General features: G+C 44.2%; 1 protein-coding gene across 5 annotated transcripts in view; it reads right to left on the bottom strand.

Moving 5' to 3' along the window:
- KMT2D (lysine methyltransferase 2D) overlaps positions 1-26943 on the bottom strand; it is a 138370-nt gene that overhangs the window by 57554 nt on the left and 53873 nt on the right. For 2 of the 5 annotated variants that reach the window (XM_083169086.1, XM_083169083.1), the window contains exons 24-34: positions 26502-26579; positions 25786-25902; positions 16403-16558; positions 14448-14511; positions 13868-14094; positions 12350-12423; positions 11108-11158; positions 8468-10228; positions 8183-8356; positions 6254-6405; positions 3368-5277 (exon numbers count right to left, since the gene is read on the bottom strand). In XM_083169086.1, the coding sequence (XP_083025212.1) occupies positions 3368-5277; positions 6254-6405; positions 8183-8356; positions 8468-10228; positions 11108-11158; positions 12350-12423; positions 13868-14094; positions 14448-14511; positions 16403-16558; positions 25786-25902; positions 26502-26579 (4764 nt within the window). The remainder of the gene's footprint in view (positions 1-3367; positions 5278-6253; positions 6406-8182; positions 8357-8467; positions 10229-11107; positions 11159-12349; positions 12424-13867; positions 14095-14447; positions 14512-16402; positions 16559-25785; positions 25903-26501; positions 26580-26943) is intronic. The other 3 variants (XM_083169087.1, XM_083169085.1, XM_083169088.1) reach the window with 3 other exon arrangements.

Below are 26943 nucleotides of genomic sequence, written 5' to 3' on the forward strand. Positions count from 1 at the left end.
GGGACTCTGGTCAGATGGGCATAGGGTTACCACCTAGTCCCTTTAATTCCGGACACATGTTAATTACACAGGTTCTGTGGCAGTTTAAATTCAGGTGAAGTGGAGTCTTGAAGTCAGCCAGCCACAGAACCTGTGTAATTAATATGTGTCCGGAATTAAAGGGACTAGGTGGTAACCCTAGATGGGCATGGGACCGCGCATCACATCCGATGAGATGTCAAACACATCTGATTTAGGCGGATTCAGACCAAATCGGACTAGTGTATGGGGGGCCTTTACTTTTGTAAGTCACCTCCATTTATATCTACAGCGCACAGTTTGTGCAGCAAAGATATGTATCTATATTACAGTAATAACCCTATAGCAGCACTGTCCACCCTTTATTTTTTATATTCTACTTTTATAGTCACATGGGTACATCACTGTGAATTGGCCTCTGGTGTAAAGTATAATAATAAAAAAAAAAAATTGTTCTGTATATTGCCTTTGGGGTATATTCAATACGGGAGTGATGGCGAGCTATACGGTGAGCAGTGCCGATAGCTCACCCTCAGAGTATTGAATGGCCTCCCCCTCACTCGCCTTTCCACCTCGCCTGCTCCGAGGTGAGGTGTAAACGTGAGTGTGACCGTCAAAACGGTGAGGCTCGCAGCTATATGCAGCTGGCTTCCTGCAATTTGCATCAAACCTGGTAATTCTGGGGAATCCTCGCGGCCCTCTGACGGCACGGTACAAACCCCCCTTTATGTTTATGCAGTGGTACATCCCAGTGTAGGTTTTACTGATAATCGGAAAAAGCATTATTTATTGTATTTTTTTTTTTTAATTATTACAGATCAAAGGCTACTTTTATTTAAATATGTACACCAAAAAAAGTAGGGTACTTGTTTAGTTTCACGGCGGCCGATATATCGGATGCGATATCGGCCGATCCGATTTTTTACCTGTTCATAACCCCACTATACACTACGCATGGAGTTGATTTTATATAGTGTGGCGAGCGCAGTAATCCGCGTCCGCTCGCCACACTACATAAAATCAACTCCATGCGTAGTGGATAGTGGGGTTATGAACAGGTAAAAAAATTGCACCGGATCGGCCGATATCGCATCCAATATATCAGCCGCCATGAAACTAAACAAGTACCAAAAGTAGAATTAATGAGCCAGTCGTTTAAATCTAAGCTGCTGTATTGGATCTTTTGAGGAGCAAAGAATGCTGTGCATACATACAGTGAGTAAAATAAGTATTGAACATAAATTTTTTCTCAGAAAATATATATGTAATGGAGCTATTGTAATGACAGTTTTACCAAAAATGATAGCAACAAGGTTCGGCGGAAAGAGATTTACATCAAATGAGGAGGACATTGCCGAAACTGAAGCCTATTTCTCAGTTTAACAAATCCTATTTTTTTGGAGGGGTTGAAAAAATTGGAATATTGTTGGGCCAAGTGTATCGAGCTATAAAGAGGGCTATTTTGAATAAACAAATAAAAAAATTCTTTGTTACCTAACACGGGTACTTATCAATCGCCCATCGTATAGCTTTAATTACAATGACTGGCTCATTAATTCTATATTTTTTGATTACATATTTAAAAGAAAGTAGACTTTGATCTGTACATAATTTCAAAAAATCTACAATACATTATGTATAGAACATTATGTAGTTTCCGATTACCCTACACTGAAATGTATACACTACAAAAACAATACAGGATGAGTTTTGCTTATCCAAATAACCTTTATCAAAATAATTCCGAAAAGGATTTCCAGCATGTATTTATTTATTTTTTTGCTAAAAACCTACATATGTAACAGCACATAGTGTTCATTCTAGCACCCGCTATCTTTGAAAACCCATGCAGTTCCTGTTCCCTGCCTGGGGTGTCGCTTTCTGCTGTGGTGTTTCTAGCACAGGTCTGGTTTGCATACCAGTGTTGATATACAGACCACACTGCTTGAAGCACTACAGCAGACAGTGACACCCCAGGCAGGGAAGAGGAACTGCATGGGTTTTCAAAGATAGCGGGTGCTAGAATGAACACTAGCATTACTAGTGGCATATGTAACTGGCACTACTGGGGACATGATATGTAACTGGCACTAAATATGTACAAGAAAATGATTGTTTAGCATTCAAATTCAGTGCCTTTTTTCTTCTCCATTGCTTATGTATAAATACCTAGAGAAGGGTAGCACCGCATCAGTTTAAAAACTATATAAACAACAAATAAGAAAAAATCAGATAAACAAGTAATAGAACATACACAAGCGGAAGGGAACATGTGATCCACACAAAAGGAGCAATCTGCGGAATAAACAAACACTTCCTCTCAAACCTGAGATAGTACACAGACTTTGTTTCAGGTTTTGAAACCTTGTTTTATACGAAAATAAAATATATGTGTGTGCATTTCACGTGTTTAAACAACATAAACTCAAGACACATTCTTTAAAAATTAAAATATTCTGAAATTTGCATTTTGGATAAGGGATACTCAACCTGTACACAGAATGTTTTTATTTTTTAAATTATACTTTACAACAGAGAGACACAAAATTCACAATGATGTACCCATGTGACTATAAAAGTAGTAGCAAGAAAAGTTGGATAGTGACAAGGAGCAGACCGGTGGCTGCCGTAACAAGGGCAGAACTACAATTTTTTGGAGTGCTTCTCATTTAGGAATATAGATTTCCATTTGACATTGTTAATTTTTTTTATACCTCTTTTACACCACTGCAAACCCACAGGTTTTTGCCTCTTTGACCCGGGTCAGCAGTGGTGTAAACAGGGTAGCAGAAAAAAACCTGGGTCCTTTTTCCCCAATAATCCTACCCAGGTCCAGACCAGGGTGGAACCTCGGAGGACCGGGCTCCCATTTACACCAATGGGGGAGCACAACCTCCTGCGGTCAGTATGAAGGTTGGGCGGGGTGCGCACACAGCCGCAGTTGCTGTCTACTGTACTGTGCAGACCGCAGCTGAGCCAGGGAGGAAGTGAATGGATGCCTGTGTCCGATTCACCTCACGGATGGGGGCTAAGGGTGCATGTAGGCTGGGGGCAGCACAGCAGCTTACCTTGGTGCTGGGCTTGCCCCCAGTGCGGTGATCAGTGGTCCCGGCATTTGGAGACGTCACCCACTGTCATGGGTGCAGTGTAAACAGTGCAGGTCTGGGAATATTCCAGGTCAGCACTGCAGTGTAAACTGGGCAAATCACGGATCCAACTCGGATTGGAAGAGTGGTATAAAAAATGTAAAAGAAAAATCTTTTCTTTTCTGAGACACACTTCCTATCACAGGATTTAGTAATGTAGGATCACTCACATAACAATATTAATACATGCTGTAAGTACGTACCTGTATCAGGGAAAAAGTTATTGGTCATTTGTTGCTGCTGCTTCATAACTATTTGCTGCCCCAAGATCGGCTTGGGAGGGATAACTTGCTGTGGAGGTCCACCGGCTTGTACCAAATGCTGGCCACCCAGCAAGTGACTCTGGTTAGCTGCAACGTGCATGGACGACTCAAGAGTGGTGCTTGCTTGTACGCCAACAAGCCTCTGCTGTATCTGCTGTGGAGTTAAAAGCTGGGGAGCAGAACTTAAGCCCTGATGCCTGGACACAAGTCCAAGCCCCGCAAGGTTTGCCTGATGGGTATCCTGTTGAATGACAGATGCAGACTGATTGGCTATTGGTGAATTAGTTGTTATTATTGGGTGCTGCTGTGCACTCTCTGGATGCTGTGCTGACAGCATCTGCTTTTTCTGTTGCTCCTTTTTTTCATGTTCAAGAAGGTCCTCTATGAGAAGTGGAAGCTCGCTGGCTACTAGAGAGCTCTCCATCTTATCCAGATCATCACTGGGAGAGTGACGAGGGCATGGAAGACCCAGCGTCCTTTCATCCAACTCAAATTTCTCTAACATCAGGCTACTTGCATTAGTCATTCCTGTGGAACCTTTGCTCGGGAAGAGGGATGGACCCTGGTTTGTAGTATGTAAAGAATTTGTATTGACTGCACGAACGTTCGGTCCAGTCTTCAATAAACCAACTCCAAGTGAAACTTTATCAGTGCTATGGGACGTTTCAATTTTAATATTTATCGAATTGCTGGTAGAAAACTGACAAGTGCTAGTCTTAAATTCACCGTCCTCTAACTTTGGTTTTAAATCACCTGTATATGGGGACTGTTTTGTTTCCACATTGGAAGGACCTTGAGAAGAATCCACACCACCACTAAGATGGGGACCCAAATCAAGTCCCAAATTACCTGGCATTCTATCTTTGGTCATCTCCAGGTCTCCTCTCGCTTGCATATCTTTCTGCAATTTGACTGGAAGGTTGTCTTTTTTTGTCTCAACAATATCAGGATCCAGTTTAAGCATTGCCTCCTCTTCAGCTTTTTCATTTGCAGATTCAACCAAACGCAAGTGTTCATTAAATATATCTTTTTTGTCACCTGTGTCCAATTCTGGGTCTGTATAAGCAAGGAGATCAAACTCATCACCATTTAAAAGATCATCTAAATGGGGGTCATTTGTCTCAAGGTTATCAAGGTTTCCCAAGTCATCATCTGCTTTAGCAACATCAAGGCTCAAGTTTGCCAAATCATCATCTTCCAGGTCTTTGTGTGTATCAAAATCAACATCCAGTTCTGGAGCATCTTCACAGTGACTTCTTTCACCTCCAAGACCAGTAGCTGATCCCTCCTTTGAAATTTCAGTGTGGGTTGTAGATGGAGCATTAGTTTGCTGCTGTGGGACATCTGGTGCAGTTTCAACCTTTGTTTGAATAGACTGTGGGCCACTAATCATGTTTCCAGTCTGAGGAAGATGTGGAGTAGAAGTCAAAACTTTCTGAGCCTGCATTAATGGATTCCTCATCACTGGTACTTGCAAAGGATTACCATCTCCTCTCATCAACCCGGTTATTAAAGGGGAGTTTGCGCCTTCAGCTGGCATATAGAAGCGGGGTCTGTTCTGAGGACCAGGTGGTGAAAAGGGTACTCCAATAGGCAGCTTTTGTCCATGATGACGTAACTCAATATATGGTGCTCCACCCACAGTGACAGAAGATGTGACTTGCTCACCGGCAAATGGTAAACGAACTATGCTACCAGTGCTCACAGTAGGACTTGTTGAAGGTCTGTTCCCATCTTGAAAACGAACAGGTGCCAAAGTCCTTTGTGCAGCCACTTGTGTCTGCCAGACATGCTGTTGCTCAGAGTACGACCCCCTTGAATAAAAGGCTTGAGGTCCTTCATTGGAATGTCTGTAAGAAAAAAAAATTGTGTCATAAGTTACAAAAATTCTCCTTTGATACTTAGTTTGTAGGGTGGAAAAGGACATTGTATTATATTTTGTATTGTAAGGTTTAAATAAGTACAAATGGGTGGTAGGGCATATTACAGTTCATGAACACCAAATTTTTGTAAAATAATCAAAAAGACATTCAATAATGTACATAATTATTTTTTTTAATAATTAACCATTTAAAAAATATTATCTATTCAGTAGGTATCAAAACTTTGAAAGCTGAATATACAAATGCGATGGTTTCATCCTAACATTATGCTTTTCAGCAACGCCCCAATCGCTCTTAAATCTTATTCTTTAATAAGATTTAAGAGAGATTTGTAGCAAACAATGGAAAATGGGGGTATAGATGCGGATGATGATATTTTAGCACAACAGTATACATTTTACACCTCCCTATAGCACTGCAGGCTCTAACATCAAAACTTAAAAGTGATTAAACTTAAATAAATAAGGTGGATGTGAAACTGCAGTAACCAAGAGTAATGACTGTAGATCACGCATGTCCAAACTATGGGCCTCCAGCTGTTGTGAAACTACACATCCCAGCATGCCTTGCCATAGTTCTAACATTATCTAATAGCAAAACTGGGGAAGGGCATGATGGGACTTGTAGTTTCACAAGAGCTGGAGTACCATAGTTTGGACATGCATGCTGTAGATCTTATACACTACACTCAACCCACTTTTTCCCTGCAGACAGTACAGAAAGCATCTCCTTGTTCTAGGTTGCCTGCCCTTTTACGGAAGGATTGCCTGATTCAGACCTGCTCGCTAGGCTGCATATATTGGGTGCCTAGCAATCAGGAAAACATCGCCCCGCCGACCGCCTTTTTCCCATTTATGGAACACTTGCTTTACTTACAAATACCTAGGTGTGTGGACATCTGTGATACACTGAGAACAAACTTCAAAAAAAAAAAAAAAGGTACCTGGCAGAGACGTCCACAGCCGTGGGAGATGCTGTCGGCAATGGTGTATTCGAGCATTCCTTCTGTGGGAAAGACGCTGAAGCCACTACTTGTCCAGCAACTTTTGCAGGCCCAGAAGCAGCGGAGATGGCTCCAAGACCAGCAGTCTTTTCCTGTAATGAACACAAATAAAAAACTCACACTGAATGGAAGGAAATACATTGTCAATATAAAAATAAACTCCATGAAATGATAATCAGCAAACTTAACTTCTATTTCAATTAGTTAATGGGGGTTGTATGTAAATGTAGTTTACAGGGATGGACTTGCAATGTAACTTTTGAAGCCGAAACAAAATTCCTTCCATTGTCCTTTATTATACGACATTCATATAGACTCATTCTGGTTGACACAGTATGCTGCAAATTTGCAGTGGACACGTATTTCAGCTGACTATGCATGTGCCGCGTACACAATGCACATGTGCCAACTTGTTCGGACCTCCAAATTTGCATCACTATGAGCATTAAAAAAAAAAGGTGTGTTGTGGGTGTCTATCTGGGTGTGGCCTCAGAACGCTGCAAAAACGGGCATAAAATGGCAGCATATGCAAGGGGAATAGTCAAAAAGTGGTGGGTGGTGTTTTTGAAAACCTCACAGACATTGGCAATGTTGGAAATTAAAATCCTTTGCAAAACTAAGCGACTCCTAGGTGTCTCCTGGCTGCAACTAAACGGGCCAGTGGTTGCAGAACCAATCACCACTCTCAATTGCTATATTCATACTACTGAGGCATGTACCTTACAAGTTTCTGTAATTAACCAATTAGCTAAGCACATGTAGTGAATGCATTACCAACGGTAAGCACTGTTCTTTTCTCACACATTTTTCAGTATACCCCAGTGGTTCCCAAACTTTTACAGTTCAAGGCACCCCTTTGACTCCCTGTGATTTCTTCAGGCCACCCTTAAGCAAAAATAATTACCAAACTGTCCCTTTTCAAAGTATGCAGATAGTGCATACAGCCTAGGCTTGCAGGCACTGCCAAGAGGAGTAGCTGTGTTCAGCAGAATAATTAGAGTATACAATCTCCTTAATTAATATACAAATTTATTATAAAAAACAAAATTCATTAACAATAAAAAGTGCACTTCATTTGACAATTTAGACAAGACAAGACAAGACAGACAACACATAAGACAGCGGTAAATAGCTGCATTCTTGTGGAGCGGTGACCGGGCATATACAGCCACAAAACGCATTTCTCCGCTTTAGTTCTCTGCCAGCGGCTTCCTCAGTTGTGAGGAAATATCGGCACTCACCTATTCAATGCTGCCATTAACCATAGCATTAAAGGGTGTCAGATCAGACTTTAAAGAAGAAAAATAAAGGCTGTGGAATGTCGAATTCACAGCCATTTCAGACAATCCGCAGCAGTTTCCGACAATTTATGGACTTTCAGAAACTTGACAGTAGGAACATTTAATGCCGACCGCAGAGTTATGGTGTGTACACACGGTGAGATTTACCATTTGATTTTGACTATATAGTCAAAATCGAATCATATCGTATAGACATCGAATAATGATCGAACATGGTTTTAAGCTTTAGATGCCAATTCGATGCTGAAGCACGCTCCCGTTCAGCTGAATTCGAATAGCCAAATAGACAGTGCAGCCATGACTATATACTACAGATCTGTACTATATAGTCACAATCGAACGCGTGTGTTTGGCTTGCCTTGTGATTCAATCCCGATCAAATAGGGATTGAATAACAAAGCAGTCGCACCATGTGTACACAGTATTAGTGTCGAATCACATGTCCAGGATTCCGATTGTCGGGACGTTCAGTCACAATCCTGAAATGATTACACCCCTAAATATTTCTAAAACATTAACACCAATAAGTTAAGTATAAAAAAGGCAGTACAAAACACACACTATGTACCTGAGGTGCTGGGAACATCAGTACACGACCTGCTTGATCATAACTTTGACCACTGGGTTCTCCACTCCATCCTGCCTGTGAGGTGTTTAAGGCAGCTGCAGCAGCCTCCTTTTCCTGCCTTAAGGTATTTCTCTGAATCTGCTGTCTGATGAGGAGCTCTCGCAGCCTTTGACGCTAAACAAAAAATGTTAAATTAGGAATACAAAACAATGTTTGTGTTTGTATATAAACTTATAACACAACCAAAAAAAAAATACCAAGTAGCCTGCGCACATTAAAACACACCTGTCTTTGTTTCTCCTGTTCAGATTGGCTAAGGTTGCTTAGAGCAGCTTCAGGCATTCCTTGTAGTTCTGGTACATCTCTATTCGTGGTGCCAAGAGCATTTGGAATAGCAGCAATATCTTCCCTTTGTTTTTCTGCTGGAGAGTTGAGGCCCGTTCGCTGGCTCGAAATCGGGGACTGATAGGGTGCTTCCTGCGGTAAAACTGAAGCAGGTCGGAGTGGGGACTGAACATAAACTTCAGAAGTGCTACTGTTTCCAGACGAATGAGGACTACCTATAGTATGGAAGGAGGGCGTTGTATTGCTGCTGGGAGAGGTGTAACTCTGTGGTTTGCTTGGGGTGAAATGGCTGTTCATTGAATGGGAGGGAGTTGCATGGGGCTGATGAGAGGGAGAATTTTTGACACCATCCCCAGGTGAATGCGGAAAAGTGAAACATAACTGGTTCTGAGAGCTTTGATACACACTTGCACCAGGAGACCGAGCAAACATTGTCTGCTGCTGGCTAACCTGTACTTTTGGGTGGACATCTAAAGATGGCTGGTAGCTTGTAATGGCATGAGTGCTATGAGGAATCTGTGCAGTGGGTTTGAAACCAGTCTCAATCATCTGGGGACGGGGAGGTTTATGAGGGGCAAATGGATCTCGTGACTGTGGCCGAGAAGGTGGACGGGAATAAGGGTCTGGAGACTGAAATCGTGGAGTGACGGGGGATGGGCAAAATGCCTCATTTGACAATGGTCTAGGTGTTAGAGGAGATTGTGAGCTTCCTTGTGACTGTGGGCTTGTGGGAACACGAGTGAAAGGATCAGAGGATAAAGCTCGAGATGCCATGGTGCCATCTACTGGCTGAGGCCGGGGAGTTAATGGTGGTTGTGAGAAAGGGTCTATGTATTGAGCTGTAGACGTTTGCCTGTACATGTCTGAATGATGCTGAGGAGATGTCACTTGCATGTGAGAATCTCTATGCGATGGAGCTGGACTGTGGGGTTCTAACTGAGACATCCGTGGGGTTAGGGGTGCTTTGAAGACATCACACTTCATCTCAGTTGTTCCATCAGACCCAACACTATGTGAAAAGCAAGAAGACCCAAGTCCAAGATCCTCCTTTTTAATATGAAGGACTCCATCAGTCTGTCTCTTGGGATCACCGTAACGTGTGGGAGACATCATGGATTCAGGTTTGCCAGAGTTCTCAGAAAACTGAGAAGACCTTGAGCTTGGACTTCCAATCAAAGATAGATTATCAAGGGACCCAGTAGAATAGCGTGGTTTCACAAAAGGTTCTGGCTGATGAGGAGTGGCTGTATGGCAAGGTTGATAATCCATGTTTTGAGCGGTGTTCTGTGTATTCAGTGCATGTTGGTGTTCTGCACCAGAAAGTGGAGTTTGAAATCCCCCACTAGAAGCTGGTGACTGTGATAAGGAAGACTGATACCGAGGGTCCAAAGAATATGCAGGTGAACTTGCAAAGTGCTCCTGAGATGGAGACTGAGGAGGCAATTTGAAAAAAATATCACTAGAAGACTCAGCTCCTGGAGTGCCTGCTGAAGAAGGTTTCAGAAACAAGTCTGAGGAGGTAGACATTGCAGAGCCACTCGACATGTAGAGATCTTGTCCAGCTGACGTTCCAGCCCGATAATCGGGGTTTACTCCAGACTGAGAGCCCGGTTGCATGGGAATTTGAAGCTGAAGAACTGGACGCTCTGCTTTTCGTACTCCTTCCACTTTGACTTGCTTGTTGATCTGATTCTCTGCCTGCTGTACAGGTAACAACAGATCGAAAGGAAAAAAAGTTAATAAAGACACTATAAAATGACAATGTAACTAGTGACGAAAACACAATCATAGAGCCATTACACACCACATTTTAAACACATACTAGAACACAACTCCGCTAACATTGAAAATGTCAGCTAAATACGTAATGTAGAGAGTGTACACCAAGGGAAATTAGCATTTCTCTAAATGATCTAAAAAGGGGTCTCTATTTTTTAACACTGTAGTTGGATACCACATAGTGCAGCGAGCCACCAAGCCCGAAGCATGGTGAGGGGCAGAGGATTACTTTAAATGTATTCCGCGGGGCTCGCTGCGCTCGCCACACTATATAATGTAAACTCCACGCCGACGTGGATAGTGGGGGTATGAAAAAGTTAAAGGACGCGTTCCACCGCCGCTCGCCATGCTACGGGGTGGCGTTGATAGTGAGGGGGGGGGGGGGGTGCGTAAAACCTCTTTTTATGACATACGATCATATTATTGTATACCTAATGTAATGGCATCGCATACCCTATAAAATCGCATGCGATTTTGTGGAAGGTGCGATGCGAGCCCCTGGGGCACACAGAGCAGTGAATAAATTACATTTAAAAAAAAGCTGGTGTAAAGCTAAACTTAACAGACCAGGGGGTGTTTCTGGTTGACACGCAGCATTTCAACAATTTTAATAAAAAAAGAGGGCAGATTATTTTCAGTGGTATACTATAAATACTGCCACTGTACTAGATTAGAACACTATAAAAGTTTAAAGCAGATCCCATTAAATATGAATGCAAGCACCTCTACATAACAAAGGGAAAGTGACCAGTGGCATGTTTGGTGCCTAATTCTATTTAGAGGAATCTGTAAAGCACCTACCTTCTGTACCTTGTTTATGCGATGTGCTGCACGATTGTCTTTGGCCTTTTGCTACAGAAAAAAAAAAAATGAAATTAAAATCTTCACAATATGAAGTGTAGTGCATGTGCTATTCACACATGGAGGCAGACTTTGGGGGAGTTCAACCAATAGGTCATCTAAGTTCCATGGTTTCAGAGAAAACAAGGTTTGGGGGGGGGGGGGTAGGAGGAGGAGTTTAAGTGGGGTATTCAATCCCGGGTCACGACAGTCGGTACATCCCAAAAGTCGTGACCTGGCCCGATTATCGGCAGGCGGGATTCAATATCCCATCTCCGATCAGCAAAAAGGAAAGGGGGTCCATGAAAACGGCAATGGATTGTCGAGATCAGGCCGTAATCTTGTCAATCCATGGCCATTCTCAGCAAAACGGGCCAGACAACTTTTAGAGTCGGGTCCGTTCTGACGAGAGGTCTCTTTAATGCTGTCGAGAAAGACAGAATTGAATAGGCGCCTGCTGCTATTTCCCCCATTGGAAATAGTGGAGGGATTAAATACAATAAGCTACACACTTACAGATTTATCTGTCTGATGGGGATGTTCAGATCAATTAAATGAATAACACAAGCAACAAGAATATTGAATACTAACAGCAACTCCAATTCCCTTATAACATTTTTTTTTTAAAGAAATTATGTTGCCGCAGCAGTGAAAAAACCCAGTATTTATATATAAAAAAAACCACTTCTCAAGCAGTCAAGCTCGTTCTGCCAAGAACGGCCGGGAAGTGACGAGCTCCCGGCTGCAGCTCGCCTCTTCCCGGCCGCAGATTACGGCCACGCCCTCTTCTCGTCCCGCTGCAGGCAGGACATGGAATCCCACCTGCTTTTTCTCAGTGGAGCAGACCAAGAACGGGACAGGGTCACGACTGTCTGGCAACTTCGACAGCCTTGGCCCAAGGTTGAATACCCCCTTAGTTTAAACTAACGATGTTTAAAACCAGCCAACCCCTGGTTTCTGCAACATAGATAAACAGGGACCGGAGTATTCAACCCACAAGTAGCTGCATCCTTGAAGTCACCATAAATGTCTTCTGACCATACAAAGTTGCTATAGTTTAATGGTAACCGTAATCTGAGTTAAAAAATATCTAAAGATAAATATTAATTAAAAACAGTGTCAACCCAAAGTAAGCAGAAAAAGATTATTATGTGATATAGCGATAGACACATACATAGATACTAAAGATCATACAACCCTCACCAAATAAGGAGCTTTGTCTGGGGCAGGTACTTTCCTCCATAATTTCATGATCTGCTTGCACCGACTGGACCAATCTAACGTGACAAGAGTTTGGAAACATAAATCACAGATCGTCAAACCATTTCTGACCTTTGTCCAAACTCTAAATCTATGAGTGAATCAATGTAGTAGTTGTATAAATGGGCAATTTATGTACAGTCTGTAGCACTGACTATTTGTATTTAGACAACAGCAGGTTGCCTATTCACCAAAGCAAGGACAGCACAGATTCTGGCTGTGGTGGCTGCCGGCTCTGGGCTGCCCTAGGAGATCTTGCACATTCCCAGTGAAGCTGAACAGGTGGAGTGAATAGGCTGACCGCTGTGGTCTCTCTATTGGGGATCATCGGGGGGGGGGGAGTTTTACTTCCTCACATGGACATCAGATATATTATTATTATAATTTTATTTATAAGGCGCCACAAGTGTTTTGCAGCGCCGTACAAAGGAACAGTACAGGGAGACAAAACTTGGCATAACATTGAATAAATAACAAAAATATAAAGAGTGCCACAGATCAATACACATTACAGCTTGAATATAAGTAGTGAGGACTCAATCAACATACTATAAGAGGCTTGAGGCCAATGATGGAGATGAGTATGCGGATGAAGATGGTCACAGTGTTTGAGTATAGGAGAGCTGTGAGTGAAATGTGAAGAGAAGAGGGATTTGACAACAGGAGGGAAGAGGGTCCTGCTCAGAGGAGCTTACAGTAGGAAGGGGAGACAGATTACAAAAGGTGCAAGCAAGTGGGTGGTGGCTAGATAGCAGGATGTAAACAGGCAAGGGGTCGAGAACCTGCTAGTTTATGCAGGACTAGTTTATGCAGTGGAAGGGTACGCTTTGATGAATAGGTGAGTTTTCAGTGCCCGTTTAAAGCTTTGCAAGGTCAGGGAGAGTCTAATGGAGTGAGGGAGTGCGTTCCACTGAAGGGGTGCAGCACGGGCAAAGTCCTGCACTCTAGCATGGGAAGCAGTGATCAGGGTGGAGGAGAGACGACAGTCATCGGCCGACAGTAGAGGGCGGGAGGGTGTATGAATGGAGATGAGGTTGGAGATATATGGAGCAATGGAATTAAAGATGGTCCTTTATGTGAGTGTGAGGTGTTTGAAGAGGATTCTTTAGTGGAAAGGGAGCCAATGCAGATTTTGTTAAAGGGGAGTGGCAGAATGAGAGCGGCGGGAGAGGAAGATAAGCCTGGCTGCAGAGTTGAGGACAGATTGGAGAGGAGCCAGTTGGTATCGAGCGAGGCCGGTGTATATATTCATACATCTCTGCGCTACTGCTGCATGCATTGCCTCAGTAAAGAGGCAAAGGAGGCTGCATGCCCCCAGATATAAAATATCCCTCCTGCATTATTAGTTGTGTACTTGTAGTCAATGTAGCAGAATAAGAAGTGATTCTGAAAACGACTTTAATCATGTATAATAAACATTCAGTAGGATTTGGATATAAGAAACAGACATCTATTTCTTACCTGGGTAGTCCTTCCTTAAGTTAGGAAAATTTTTATTTGCGTAGAGGACAGGTGAAATTGTAGAGAGCTCTCCTAACTCTTCATCTTTTTCCCAACGTTGTAAGCTGCGTTGGTTGTAAGAAAGACCATCATTTTCTCCCTCTGTGGTTGGTGTAGTAGGGGTAGACGCTGTGGTCCAAGAACCATCAGTGTCACACTGCTCAGGACTGAACAAACCCATCCGGTCCCTGTACAAAGAGTAGTAAAAACGTTGCCAAAAAAGGACTACTTATTTCACAAGTTAAAATGGAACCAGTATAAATAACAACAAATGGTATATAAGCCTACAATTGCAACATTTTAGATTTTACTTTAAACCACAATTAACTCCTAGAACCAAGATCCTGTTCCCACAGAACAGCCAGATGTCAAACACTCTGCTAACAAAAGAAACATCCCATAATTGTATTGTAAATGAGCCACTTACTAAAGTTCTGTAGCAAGACTCCTTATTACAATATAATACATAGGTTTGGACAGGTGTACAATTCAAAATTCAAAACCTTTAAACTGATACTAACATTTTATCAGATGTACATACCTGTTATCTAAGAATCCAGACTGAGAATAGGACTCCAGCTGAAGGTTAGAAGCAAGGGAAACACCTGGAAACACAACAGACTTCATAACTACGCTAATATACATGGGTAGACATGGTTATTGGTCAAGACGGTGCGCAAGCATTCTCCGTCCTTAAATCCACCTGGCATCTCAGAAGGTCACATAAATTGAGTGTGACAGTAAGGGAAAAGATTATCCTGCAGTTCCTGTGCCCCCCCCATTGGATGTGAGAAAAACAACAACATAATATGTGTTTTGTGCTCGCCTGCTGATATTCAGAGAATGTGATATTTAAGCTTATGTTAAATTAAATAATTCTCTCTAAATCCAAACTGTAGGGAACACATGATCTAACCAAGCCCGATAGGACAGAAGTACAGAGAAAGAAACAGGAGCCCTGATTAAATGTTTTTAATGTTTGGAAAACTTAATAGGGGAACAAAACAGGGCACCCAGTATTCCCAAAAAAATTTTTCAAAGGGTTAATCCACGTGACGTGGCCCAACATAGGTTGCTTGACCATTTAACAATCACTTCTGTGTCATTTGTCACCCCTATATGACATCCACAAATTGTTCCTTTATTCACTTCCTTGTTGAATAGTAATTCTCATATTAATAGGCAGTGATGTAATGAAATACAAAATGATTGAAAATGGGGGTTCAATCGGTACAAAAAAAAATTGTGAAATCCTATTCAAAAGACTGGACGGCCGCTGGTTGGCTGAGCTCAGCGGCCGCCCAGTCTTTTGAATAAGATTTAATTCTATTATCCCGCCGCGCCGACAGTCTCTGCTCTGCGACACCTGCGGTCCCCGCCTGCACTACCTCCGCAGGGAGCCGTCAATGCGGGGGGGGTGGTTGCGCTGCTAGTAAGACAGGGGGGCGCTGCGGGGGACACAGTTGGCAGTAACAGAGCTGGGCAGGAAAAGCTGTCAGCGCTGGGAAAAAAAAGCCCATACAATTAATGGGCAGCCTGTGATTGGCTGAGCGCTCTCTCAGCCAGTCAGCAATTGGCTGAGAGAGCGCTCAGCCAATCACAGGCTGCCCATTCATTGTATGGGCTTTTTTTCCAGCACTGACAAGGACAAGGACTCAGGACAAGTCGCCCTAGTGTATGGGGGCCTTAAGGTTATTTATTATTTATCTTCAGATCTGGCTGGTTGGAACAGAAACATGGTTATGGATGAGTGACAGATTGTCAGTTTTCCAGCATTTCCAAGCAAATGGTCATCTGTCATTTGATCTCATCCATAACCATGTTTTTGTTCCAACCAGACAGATCAGATAAATCTGCCTGTGTATGGCCACCTTAAGACTCCTGGAGCAGATAGTGCCAGATGGAGCACCCGTGTGATGGATACTGGGGATAACATTGGTGGCCCTCAATTGAATGACTGAGAAAACTTTGTTATTACAAAGAAAATAATGTTATAACAAACAATTCTAGATCTGAAAGACTAAAATATTATATAAAAAGGCATGTGCTACAGTACATGGTACATAATCTCACCCAGACACACTATACATGGTGCAGACAATCACTTCCTCTAAAATGTCTTACGACCCCCACACATCTGGCACCTTGATGCCCAGATCACTACCTACGTCAACTGGATTCACTGATTGGCAGCCAGCAATTATCTGTGATCCATTGGCAAATTGGGGGAAATAAGCATGTTAAAAATTCCCATTTCCGATCCCAGTCAGGATCAGGACTAATAAACGTGTTAAAGTATTCTCGATCCCCCAACCTGTATGGCGGGGGATCGGACCATTGCCAAAATACATTTCCAATGTATGGCTTTAGTTTTATGGCAATTCCTCCACATTACCTGGATTTCTAAGAAGCTTCTAACACATTCCAGAAATGTATTTTTCCAAACCTAGCAGACTTCAAGATGAGTATATTCTGGAATATACAGAACTGGCATACCTTGGGAAAAGGGTCTTTGACTCTGGGTCAGTGATCCAGTAGCGGTGGGTCCCTCAATCCGGCCAGTGGAGCCCCCAACAGGTTGTTCCCGCTCATTGGTACCAAGCACATCCTTTAGCAGCTCTTGGATATCTGTAGTCTCCATCTTGGGTATCTCTGCAGTTCATAAGTCACAGACATGATGACAATACAGTGAGAATAAACAAAGGTTCTATGAAGCAGCACAGTCACACAGAGGTGGAAAGCAAGTGATTTACACAAACCAATACAAAATAAGGGAATGTAAAGAATTGCACATAGATGTCTTGATGAGCGGGGGGGACTTAATAGCAAAAACACACATATAGGCCCTCATTCTGATTGACACGGGGAGGGATTTTTCGCAACTGCGCATAGATAGTTGTGCGCATGTGCAGGGGCTGTGTGACAGCGAATAGTTTATTCTCCAAGGGCTCGCATGAAAATGTGAAGGCAGGGGACGTGGGGCCGGGGGATTCGCCCATGAGAACGCCCAGCGTTCCATGGGTAGTCCAATGGTAATTCCATGACGACACGTGTGCGGGGGCAGGAACCTGACGTCAGCTGCCCGCCTGCTTCCCGCAGATCTGAGACACCAAAGAGATATCTCAGAACTGTGAGCGCTGGAGAAATCTTTCTGCGGTCAGCAACCGTCGAATGATCTCTCCCCTGCACCCAAGGCTGCGGATGGATGCTTATGCTAAACATCCACTCGCAGCCACGCAGGGGAACGCTTGCGTGCGCGCACGGGGGGGGGGGGGCAGACAGGCGGCGTCTGGTGGACTCGCAAGGTCAACCAGAATAAGCTCCATAATTCCTTATCACAAATGTTGCAGACCAATATTTAGCAAGCCTATTAATGTTTCCAGGACAGCCAAGGGACGAGGTGGCTTTAATTTAATTTACACAACTTTTAGTTTAGAAGGGGACATTTATGTTGAGAAAGGTTTATTGCTACAAATTCTAGAATGACAAATATGTATAAGAAAAAAATATATATGAGATACTTCTGAGCCAGGACCAAGAATAATCTATAAATGGGAAATCAGAAAGCAATTTAAAAAAATAAACAATAAAATGTTCTAAAAAACCTCCACAAAAAGCAAGGTGGTTAAACATACATAACCAAGGCTGCTACTGTGAGCTGTGGTGGGTAGCTCTGCAGCCACCCAAAAATAAATGCAGCTTTCAGAGAACAGTGATCCATTCAGATATCACCATTAGTAACCATTACATGGTCTTGAAATCCCAAATGGCCCACAAATTTATTTTAAGTCCATACAGGTAGGTTAATTGGCTAATCAAGTGTGTATATGTGACAGAAAAGCATATTGTAATCTCACATTTGATGTGAATGGCTGGAAAAAGGGGATTTTGATTACCTACCGGTAAATCCTTTTCTCGTAGTCCGTAGGGTATACTGGGGTTTAGGTAGACAATGGGGTATAGATGGGTCCAAAGGAGCCGGTGCACTTTAATAAAAATTAACATCCTGTGTGCTGGCTCCTCCCCTCTATGCCCCCTCCCACAGCCCAGTTTAGAAAACTGTGCCCGAAGGAGACGGTCATACTATGAGAGGAGGAATAACTTTAAACTTAACTACCAACAGCATAACACTGACGAAACCGGTCAGTCAAACACGCCAAACAGTAGAACGAAGCACAGAGGTGGGAGCCCAGTATACCCTACGGACTACGAGAAAAGGATTTACCGGTAGGTAATCAAAATCCCCTTTTCTCTAACGTCCTAGGGTATACTGGGGTTTAGGTAGACAATGGGGACGTCCCAAAGCTCCCACAACGGGCGGGAGTGCGCTGAGGTCCCTGTAACACCGAGTTTCCAAACTGTAGATCCTCTGATGCCAGAGTATCAAAACTGTAAAACCTTACAAAGGTATTGTTTCCCGACCATGTGGCTGCCCTACACAATTGTAGTAAAGGAGTCCCCCTAGCAGCCGCCCACGAGGCACTGACCGACCTGGTAGAGTGAGCGGATATGGAGGCCGGAGCAGGGATCGAGGCCTGCGAATATGCCATCTGAATGGTTAATCTAATCCATCTGGCGATGGACTGCTTTGTCGCTGGACATCCTATCTTTCTAGCATCATATAGAATGAAGAGAGCATCTGACTTCCTTGTACGAGCTGTTCGAGAAACGTAAGTCCTCAAAGCTCTAACCACATCCAAAGTTTTAGGGGTGGAAGAACCAGTAGTAACCGATGGAACCACAATGGGCTGGTTAATATGAAAAGCCGAGACCACCTTCGGGAGGAACTTCGGCCCTGTAAGCAACTCAGCTCTGTCTGCATGAAAGATTAGGTATGGGCTTCTGCACGATAGTGCGCTCAGCTCAGAGACTCTTCTGCCAGATGCTAAAGCCAATAACAAAACCGTTTTCCATGTAAGGAACTTTATTTCTGCTAACTTCAAAGGCTCGAACCAGGATGATTGAAGAAATTCCAAAACTAAGTTTAGATCCCAAGGCGCCACCGGACTTTAAAAGGGTGGTTGTATGTGTAGGACCCCCTTGATGAAGGTCTGCACCTCTGGGAGAGTCGCCAACTGTCTCTGAAAAAATACAGACAGTGCAGAAATTTGGACCTTGATGGATCCCAGCCTAAGGCCCAGATCAACCCCAGCCTGTAAAAATCTAAGGAATCTTCCCAATTTGAATTCCGAAGGAGAAAATCTATGGCTTTCACACCAAGAGACATACCGCTTCCAGATTCTGTAGTAATGCTTTGAAGTGACTATTTTTCTAGCCTGGAGCATAGTCGGAATAACGGCACTTGGGATGCCTTTTCTTGCTAGGATTTCCCTTTCAATCTCCACGCCATTAAATTTAGCCGACGTAAGTCGTGATAAATGAACGGCCCTTGCTGTAGAAGGTCTGGTCGATGTGGCAGAGGCCAAGGGTCTTCCAGGGACAGGGACAGAAGGTCCGCAAACCAGGTCCTGTGCGGCCAATATGGGGCGATGAAGATCACCAGGACCCTTTCCCGTTTTATCCTCTTGAGAATTCTCGGGATCAATGGGATGGGGGGAAACAGGTAAATGAAACTGAAGGGCCATGGCGCCGTCAGTGCGTCCACCGACACTGCTAGAGGGTCCCGCGTTCGGGAGCAATATCTCGGAAGTTTCTTGTTCATTTGTGAGGCCATCATATCTGCCTGAGGACACCCCCACCTGTCCACCAGCATTTGAAATATCTGAGGGTGTAGACTCCACTCCCCTGGGTGTAGAGTGTGTCTGCTGAGATAATCCGCTAGTAAGTTTTGTACTCCCGGAAAAAATATGGCCGATATGGCTTCTGCGTGGTTTTCCGCCCACCTTAGGATTTTTGCCGCTTCTCTCATGGCAGACCTGCTTTTTGTGCCCCCTTGGCGATTTATATATGCCACTGCCGTGACATTGTCCGATTGGACTTGAACTGGCTTTCCTCTCAACAGATCTGAGGCCTGTAGTAAGGCCTGATGTATTGCCCTTCGTTCTAAAATGTTTATGGGGAGAGAGGCCTCCTGTTCTGACCATAGCCCCTGGAAATGAACTCCTTGAGTTACTGCTCCCCAACCCTTCAAGCTGGCATCTGTTGTTAGGAGTACCCATGGGTAAAATCCGAACTTCTTTCCCTCTAGCAGGTTGGATGACTTCAGCCACCACAGAAGAGAGACTCTTGTCTCCGATGACAGAGTGACCAGGGAGTGCATTTGGAGATGAGAACCCGTCCACTTGGTTAATAGGTCCAGTTGGAAAGTCCTCGCATGGAAGCGTCCGTAGGGAATCGCTTCGTATGCTGCTACCATCCTCCCGAGTAGTTGTATGCAGGAGTGGACAGATATCCTGCGCGGTTTCAGAACCAACCTGGCCAAAACCTTCTCCGTTGGCAGGAAGACCTTCTGCGCCACCGTATCTAGTATCATCCCTAGGAAGAGAAGTCTTTGAGATGGTACTAGCTGCGACTTCTTTAGATTCAGTATCCATCCGTGGGTTGACAGGATCCTGGAGGTGGTGCTGACACTCTCCTCCAGTAGCTCCCTGGTAGGGGCCTTTATTAAAAGGTCGTCCAGGTATGGCACAATATTCACTCCGGCCCGGCGGAGTAGAAGCATCATCTCTGCCATGACCTTCGTGAATATCCGAGGGGCTGTAGACAGGCCAAACGGTAAGGCCCTGAACTGGTAGTGGTCGTTTAAAATCGTGAAGCGAAGATAGGCCTGATGTGGCGGCCATATCGGGATGTGAAGGTAGGCATCCTTTATGTCTAACGACACCAAGAACTCCTTTTCCTCCAATCCCGAAATGACCGCCCTCAAGGACTCCATCTTGAACTTGAAAGTCTTGAGATGCATGTTCAGAAACCGAAGATTCAGTATAGGGCGTACAGAACCGTCTGGTTTGGGTACGACGAATACGTTGGAGTAGTATCCCTTCCCCCTGAGATGGGTAGGTACCGGGATTACCACAGCCTGATCTATTAGTTTCCGAACTGCCTCCAGAAGGTTCCTTTGAGATTCTTGTGAAACTGGTAAGGCTGATTTGAAGAATTTTTGAGGCGGGATAGAGGCAAACTCTATTCTGTATCCCTGAGTCACTATTTCTAGCACCCAGGGGTCCAGGCCAGACGCCTTCCAAACCGGACTGAAATGAAGTAAACGTGCTCCCACTGGAATGTCCCCCCCCTGACGAAGGGAACAGTCATGCTGAGGGCTTTTCCTGAGTGGAGGTGTGAGCCTGCTCGGGCAGGACTGCTGACTGTGTTCTGCGGGACTTGCCTCTTGTGCCTCTGACTGCATTTGAGGCTCCTCGGCCTCTGGACCTGAACCTCGCGGTCCGAAAGGACTGCAAGGAGGGGCCTGAATAATTTCTCCTTGGGGGTGGAGGGGCAGACGGCAAGTAAGTGGACTTTCCAGCAGTTGCCTGCGAAATCCACTTATTTAGTTCTTCACCGAATAGAGCCTCCCCAGTGAAGGTTAAAGCCTCTACACCCCTCTTAGACTCTGGGTCGGCCGCCCATTGTCGCAACCATAAGACTCTGCGGGCGGAAACAGACATAGTGTTTGTCTGAGCTGCCACTACGCCAATCTCCTTTAACGCCTCACATAAGAAATCTGCAGATTCCTGGATATGTCGCAAAAGAGACAGCATATCCACTTGAGGGTTATCCTCTTGTAAATCAGCCTGAATTGCCTCAGCCCATTTGCTAATGGCCTTGGTTATCCAACAACCTGCAATAACTGGTCTCTGAGTTGCCCCAGATGCCACATAGATAGCCTTTAATGTAGATTCAAGCTTTCTATCTGCTGGATCTTTCAAAGAGGCTGCCCCAGGGACTGGGAGCACTATCTTTTTAGAGAGCCTGGATACAGAAGTATCCACTGCCGGTGGGGTCTCCCACAACTTTCTATCCTCAGAAGGGAAAGGAAAAATAGATAAGAACCTTTTAGGCACCTGAAATCTCTTTTCTGGGTGAGCCCAGGACTGTTGAACTTTTCTGTTAAGCTCTGTAGAGACAGGAAAGGTGGCAGAGGATTTTTCTTTTGTAGAGAAAAACATTTGTTCTGTCTGTTCCTCTTCCTTATCAGGAAGATTTAGGACCTCTCTAATAGCAAAAATGAGAGCATCCACCCCTTGAGAGTGAGATTCTTCAACTACCTCAGGGATATCTATCTCATCCTCTTCTAATTCCTCATCCTCAGTGTCTGTGCCGAGCAGAGCAGGCAAAGAACGCTTTTGAGGAAGAAGCTTAGGTGGCCTTTGAGCAGCAGGTGTAGCTCTAAGATCAGCCACAGACCTCTGTAAGCACATGTCTCTCCTGCCTAGCCACAGCTAATTCAGAAGAAATAGAAGACATCATTCCCTTAATAGAATCCAACCAAGCAGGCTCCTGGCTGCTAGTACCCTGTTCAGGTGGCATACAGCTTTCACACACAAGAGACCCCTCCACCACGGGGGTGAATTTTGCGTGGCATGACTGACACACAGACTTCTTCCCTGCCATGCTGTCGGAAGGTATATAATGCTTTTATAAAACTATACCGCACCCACAGAGCAAATGTCCTTCCCTAAGCAGTGAGAAGGGACAGACAGGGAGAGCCAGCACACAAGCCCTTAGCTGGGTGTTAGGTAGGCACCCAGGCTAACAATAACGCAGTTTTGTCCTACAGAGGACAAAAGAGTGGCACTTCCAAGCACCCACGGACCCCCACAACCCCACTGTATTACCAGTCTGTTGTACGGTCTCTGCTGCGTCGTCGCGGTGCTCTCAGCAAGCGGTAATGGCGCCGGCTGCTGCTGCTCTTTCGCGCTCTCCGGGAGGCTCCGCCCCCAACATGGCGCGTCTGTGTGTAAAATACACGCCGCCGCGGCTACAAGAATCCCCTTAGCGGGAGACTATTTACCGCTGTTCCGTCACTCTGATGGGCGGCGGGCTGATGGTGTGCTCGTCAGTCCTTAATGACTGCGGTAACATCACCGTCCAGGACCAAACCCCGGCAGCAGGACACGGACCATTAACCCTGTAAGAGGTTGGTGCCGTGTCCCTCCATCAGGACAGCAGTAAGCTCCGCTTGCTGCAAAAATAAAAATAAAAAAATAGAAAAATAACATAAAAAAACTCTGGAGCTCCAGAGTGTGCTACCGGCCCGTAGGGCACTTTTTTCTAAACTGGGCTGTGGGAGGGGGCATAGAGGGGAGGAGCCAGCACACAGGATGTTAATTTTTATTAAAGTGCACCGGCTCCTTTGGACCCATCTATACCCCATTGTCTACCTAAACCCCAGTATACCCTAGGACGTTAGAGAAATTAGCTGTAAACCACAATGGATGTATATGTATACGCTATATAAATAACTTCAGAAATAGAAGTGAGAATAACCCAATTATTGTGAGGGCCATTTAAAAGGCATTCACTCATCATGAGCATCTACTCTCCATTTACTCTAGAAGAACATATTTCACAAAATGATAGGGATAACAGATTGGCTCGCTTAAGACGGGTTATTGTATTAATCACAGAATACAGAAGTAAATAAAATCCCTTTATTTTGATGTTGTTTAGGTTCCTCCTCTTGATCTTCTTAAGGTCGGGATGTATTAACATACATCGCCGCCCCTTCCGTGATGCTAGCACATATATACTAACATATGCGGCTAACATTGCGATGTGGTGACGTCACCTCCTGGGCTCTGTGGCGGTCCCAGGCGTCTCCTCCTCCCCCTGCAGGAAGAAGGACCTCTGGATGTGACATGCTGCTGGGGGAGGAGGAGCAGCACAGAGGACTGGGAGGGGGGTCTGCATCTGCGGTGTGCGACGGGTGTGGCGATACCAGCCTTGCAAAGTCGGGCGGATGGATCTTAGTACATTAGAAAATACGGTGAAACCCCCGGGTGTTTTACCGCATTTTTTCCTTAGTACATCCCGCCCTAAATGACATGCTGTGCATACAAGCAACGATTACATTGCTAATCAGCTTAATATCCCGCGGACCACCCAGTATGTCTGTCCAAGTCAATAGTTAAATAATGTCATGACAGCCACAGGCAGACAGACAGACATTTTCCCTGTTCATTCACATGGGAAGGACTGAGTAAATGCAACATCCCTGGGGATGGAGCGCTGAGCCAGAGGAGAAGTAGCCCATGGCAATCAGCACTGAATTACCATCTATAACTTGCCTAATATAAAATAATACAGAGCAGCTGATTGGTTGCCATGGTCCACTTCTCCTCTGGCTTACTTCTCCTCCCTTATAAATGCTTTATACATCTACCCCTGGGAGAGATGTACTAAGCTGGAAAAGCAATAAAATGGAGAGTGATAAAGCACCAGCCAATCCATTTTTAACTGCCAACTCACAGGCTGGGTTTGAAAAAGACAGTTATGAGCTTATTGGTTGGTGTCTTATCACTCCATTTTCTCACTTTAAGGCCTGGTACATCTTACCCTCAAGGGGTAAATTCACAAAGCGCAGGGAGAGGTAAAATTGTAATAAAGTATCTTCTAATCAGTTTCTAGCATACATTTTACAGACTGTGGAGATGGTATTCTGTACAGGGGCACATAGCACGATGAGGCTGCTATAATATGTCTCCCCCCACTTTGAAAAATGTCAAAAGTTGATGCTTTCTCTTACAATATTATTTCTATCCAAGCTTTGATTTATCATTTTTTTAAAAGCTAAAAGTGTCCAAGCACAATCGTCAAGAGGAGCAAATACATAAATGCAGTATTGTAGAAAGAGCGTTTTGGGGATTTGGGGGCCAGAAGGAAAAGGGCAACTGGGGTAGGCTGGATGGACAGTCTTTTAGTACTGGGATACTAGTTCTATAGTCCATAGATAAAGTAACTGTTTTAGACCTAATGGTCCATATTTCAAATCACAGTGGTGGTAACAGTACTTCCTCATCTCTGCGGCCACAGCTCAGGCCAGGGGCAGCCAACTCCAGTCCTCGAGAGCTACCAACAGTTACTGTTTTCCATGACTCCTCACAAAATCACAAGTGAAGTAATTAGCTCCACCTGTGGATCTTTTAAATTGTGTTTGTGATGAGTGCACCTGTGAGGAGCTGGAAAATGTGAACTGTTGGTAGCTCTCGAGGACTGGAGTTGGCTACCCCTGGCTTAGGCCAATTACGTTAGCTTTCAGAATAGCTCCATTGTCCCTTAGCAGGCTCGCTTTGCTAGCCACGCATCAGGCTAGCCTCTGTGTCTCGCCCTGCTCGCCCCAACTTTACTAAAAGGTAATAGATGGTTTAACAGTACTTCCTCATCTTTGCGGCACAGCTTACGCCAGTTACATTAGCCACTTTCAGAATAGCACCATGGTCCCCTCGCAGGCTCGCCACGCATCGGGCTTGGTGTCTCGCCCTGGTCGCCACAACTTTACTAAAGGTAATAGATGGTGGTGTGGGGGGGGGGGGGGGGGGGGGGGGTGGACCCAGGGTGGTGCAGGTTAGGCTAAGTAAGATCCATAGTATAAGCTGTGGCCGCAAAGATGAGGAAGTACCGTGGTAACGATTTATAAAAGATTAGGGTAGTCTTACATAGGAGCAAAGGTAGTTAGAAGGCAAATCACTGACAAATGTCGGACTACATGTTTGGAACCAAGAAATACAACACAATTCCTGCGACAAACAATACGGCATGAGTGGCTTTCGTGCCATTTCATGTGATCATCACAACCACATCACAAACAAGACACATTGCTACATAGCAATGATCGATACAGCGTCACATTACAACATTTGGAGGAAGGGAACAGTGCAGCAATGAAAGGGTTAAAGTTCTGATGCAGAAGACTAACCCACCACTGCATACCCAACACAGCACAAAAAAGGACATTTAGGGGGTAAGGCTGAGAGACCAACCCTCCGTGGAGATTTTATCCAGATCTGAGCCGAGGGCTCCCTCTGGCAGCAGCATTCTGTCTCCAGTGTAAGGAACAGCAGCAGCGACATTGAGGACATCTGTCACGGAGGTATCCACTGCAGGGAGGGATGGGCAAGTAAATAGCTATGCCCACTTGTCAGGAAACAGGCAGAAGGAAAGGAGACACACTAACCGAATGCCATAAACAAGGATCATGGCAACTAACCACTTCATTTTGATATCTACTCCATAAAACCAGACCTTTATACATGCTTACAAAATGAATCAACAAACTCCATGTACCCAATACTGCCAACCATAATTAGTCTGAGAGAATATTAACCACAGTCTATTCACTTTGAAACACTGCTCTGCTGTCAATTTAGAACTACTACTAATAACAAATTATAAATATCTGCCCTTTAAATGCAATTTCATTTAAATCATTTGAAATATTTGCATACCATAATAAAATATGTATAGAGTAAAAAGGAAAAACAATGCTAGACAGCCCGGCAGGAGGTCTGGAAAGGTGTTTTTTTTTTGCTTATTTATTTCTTAACAATATAAGCATTCACAACAGGTCATCTGATTTAAAAAATAATAAATGGCAAAAGCTTGCAGGTTACATGCTTTAAGTTCAAAGTGATAAGATTTGACATTTTCCATATGATAAAATTAAGAGCAATAGTAAGTGCACATGTTAATATCCAACCTGGATTTTCCGTCTTTGTTTCATTGCTGTCTGAGTCTTCATGAGGCAACTCAGAGCTAGAGGCTGTGACATTCTCCCCTGTAAAAAAAAAACACATTGAAATTGTAAATAAAAACAGTACTAAGGGGCTTAATCTGACAATAGGATGCTTATCTAAAGCTGGTTAAACACTGGAGCGTCCACCAATCATTTTGACTTTTCTGACAATTTATTTTGAGCTCAAAACTAGTCAAATTGAACAAACCACAATCTTGCCAACAGTCAAACAATATTTACATTGTTTGGACGCTAGCGATATATTGTTGCTCCTGTACACACTAGAACAAACCTCATGCAACTCCGTTCTAAGGAATGACAGGAAGGCGACATTAAATCGGTCCAACATATGGTTTGTCGTCACATTTGTCGTACACACTGTACGTTAGGCATCAAATTGCTAATG

The sequence above is a fragment of the Crinia signifera genome, chromosome 2 (genome assembly GCF_055691185.1).
Source record: "Crinia signifera chromosome 2, ASM5569118v1, whole genome shotgun sequence".
Classification (NCBI taxonomy): Eukaryota; Metazoa; Chordata; class Amphibia; order Anura; family Myobatrachidae; genus Crinia; species Crinia signifera.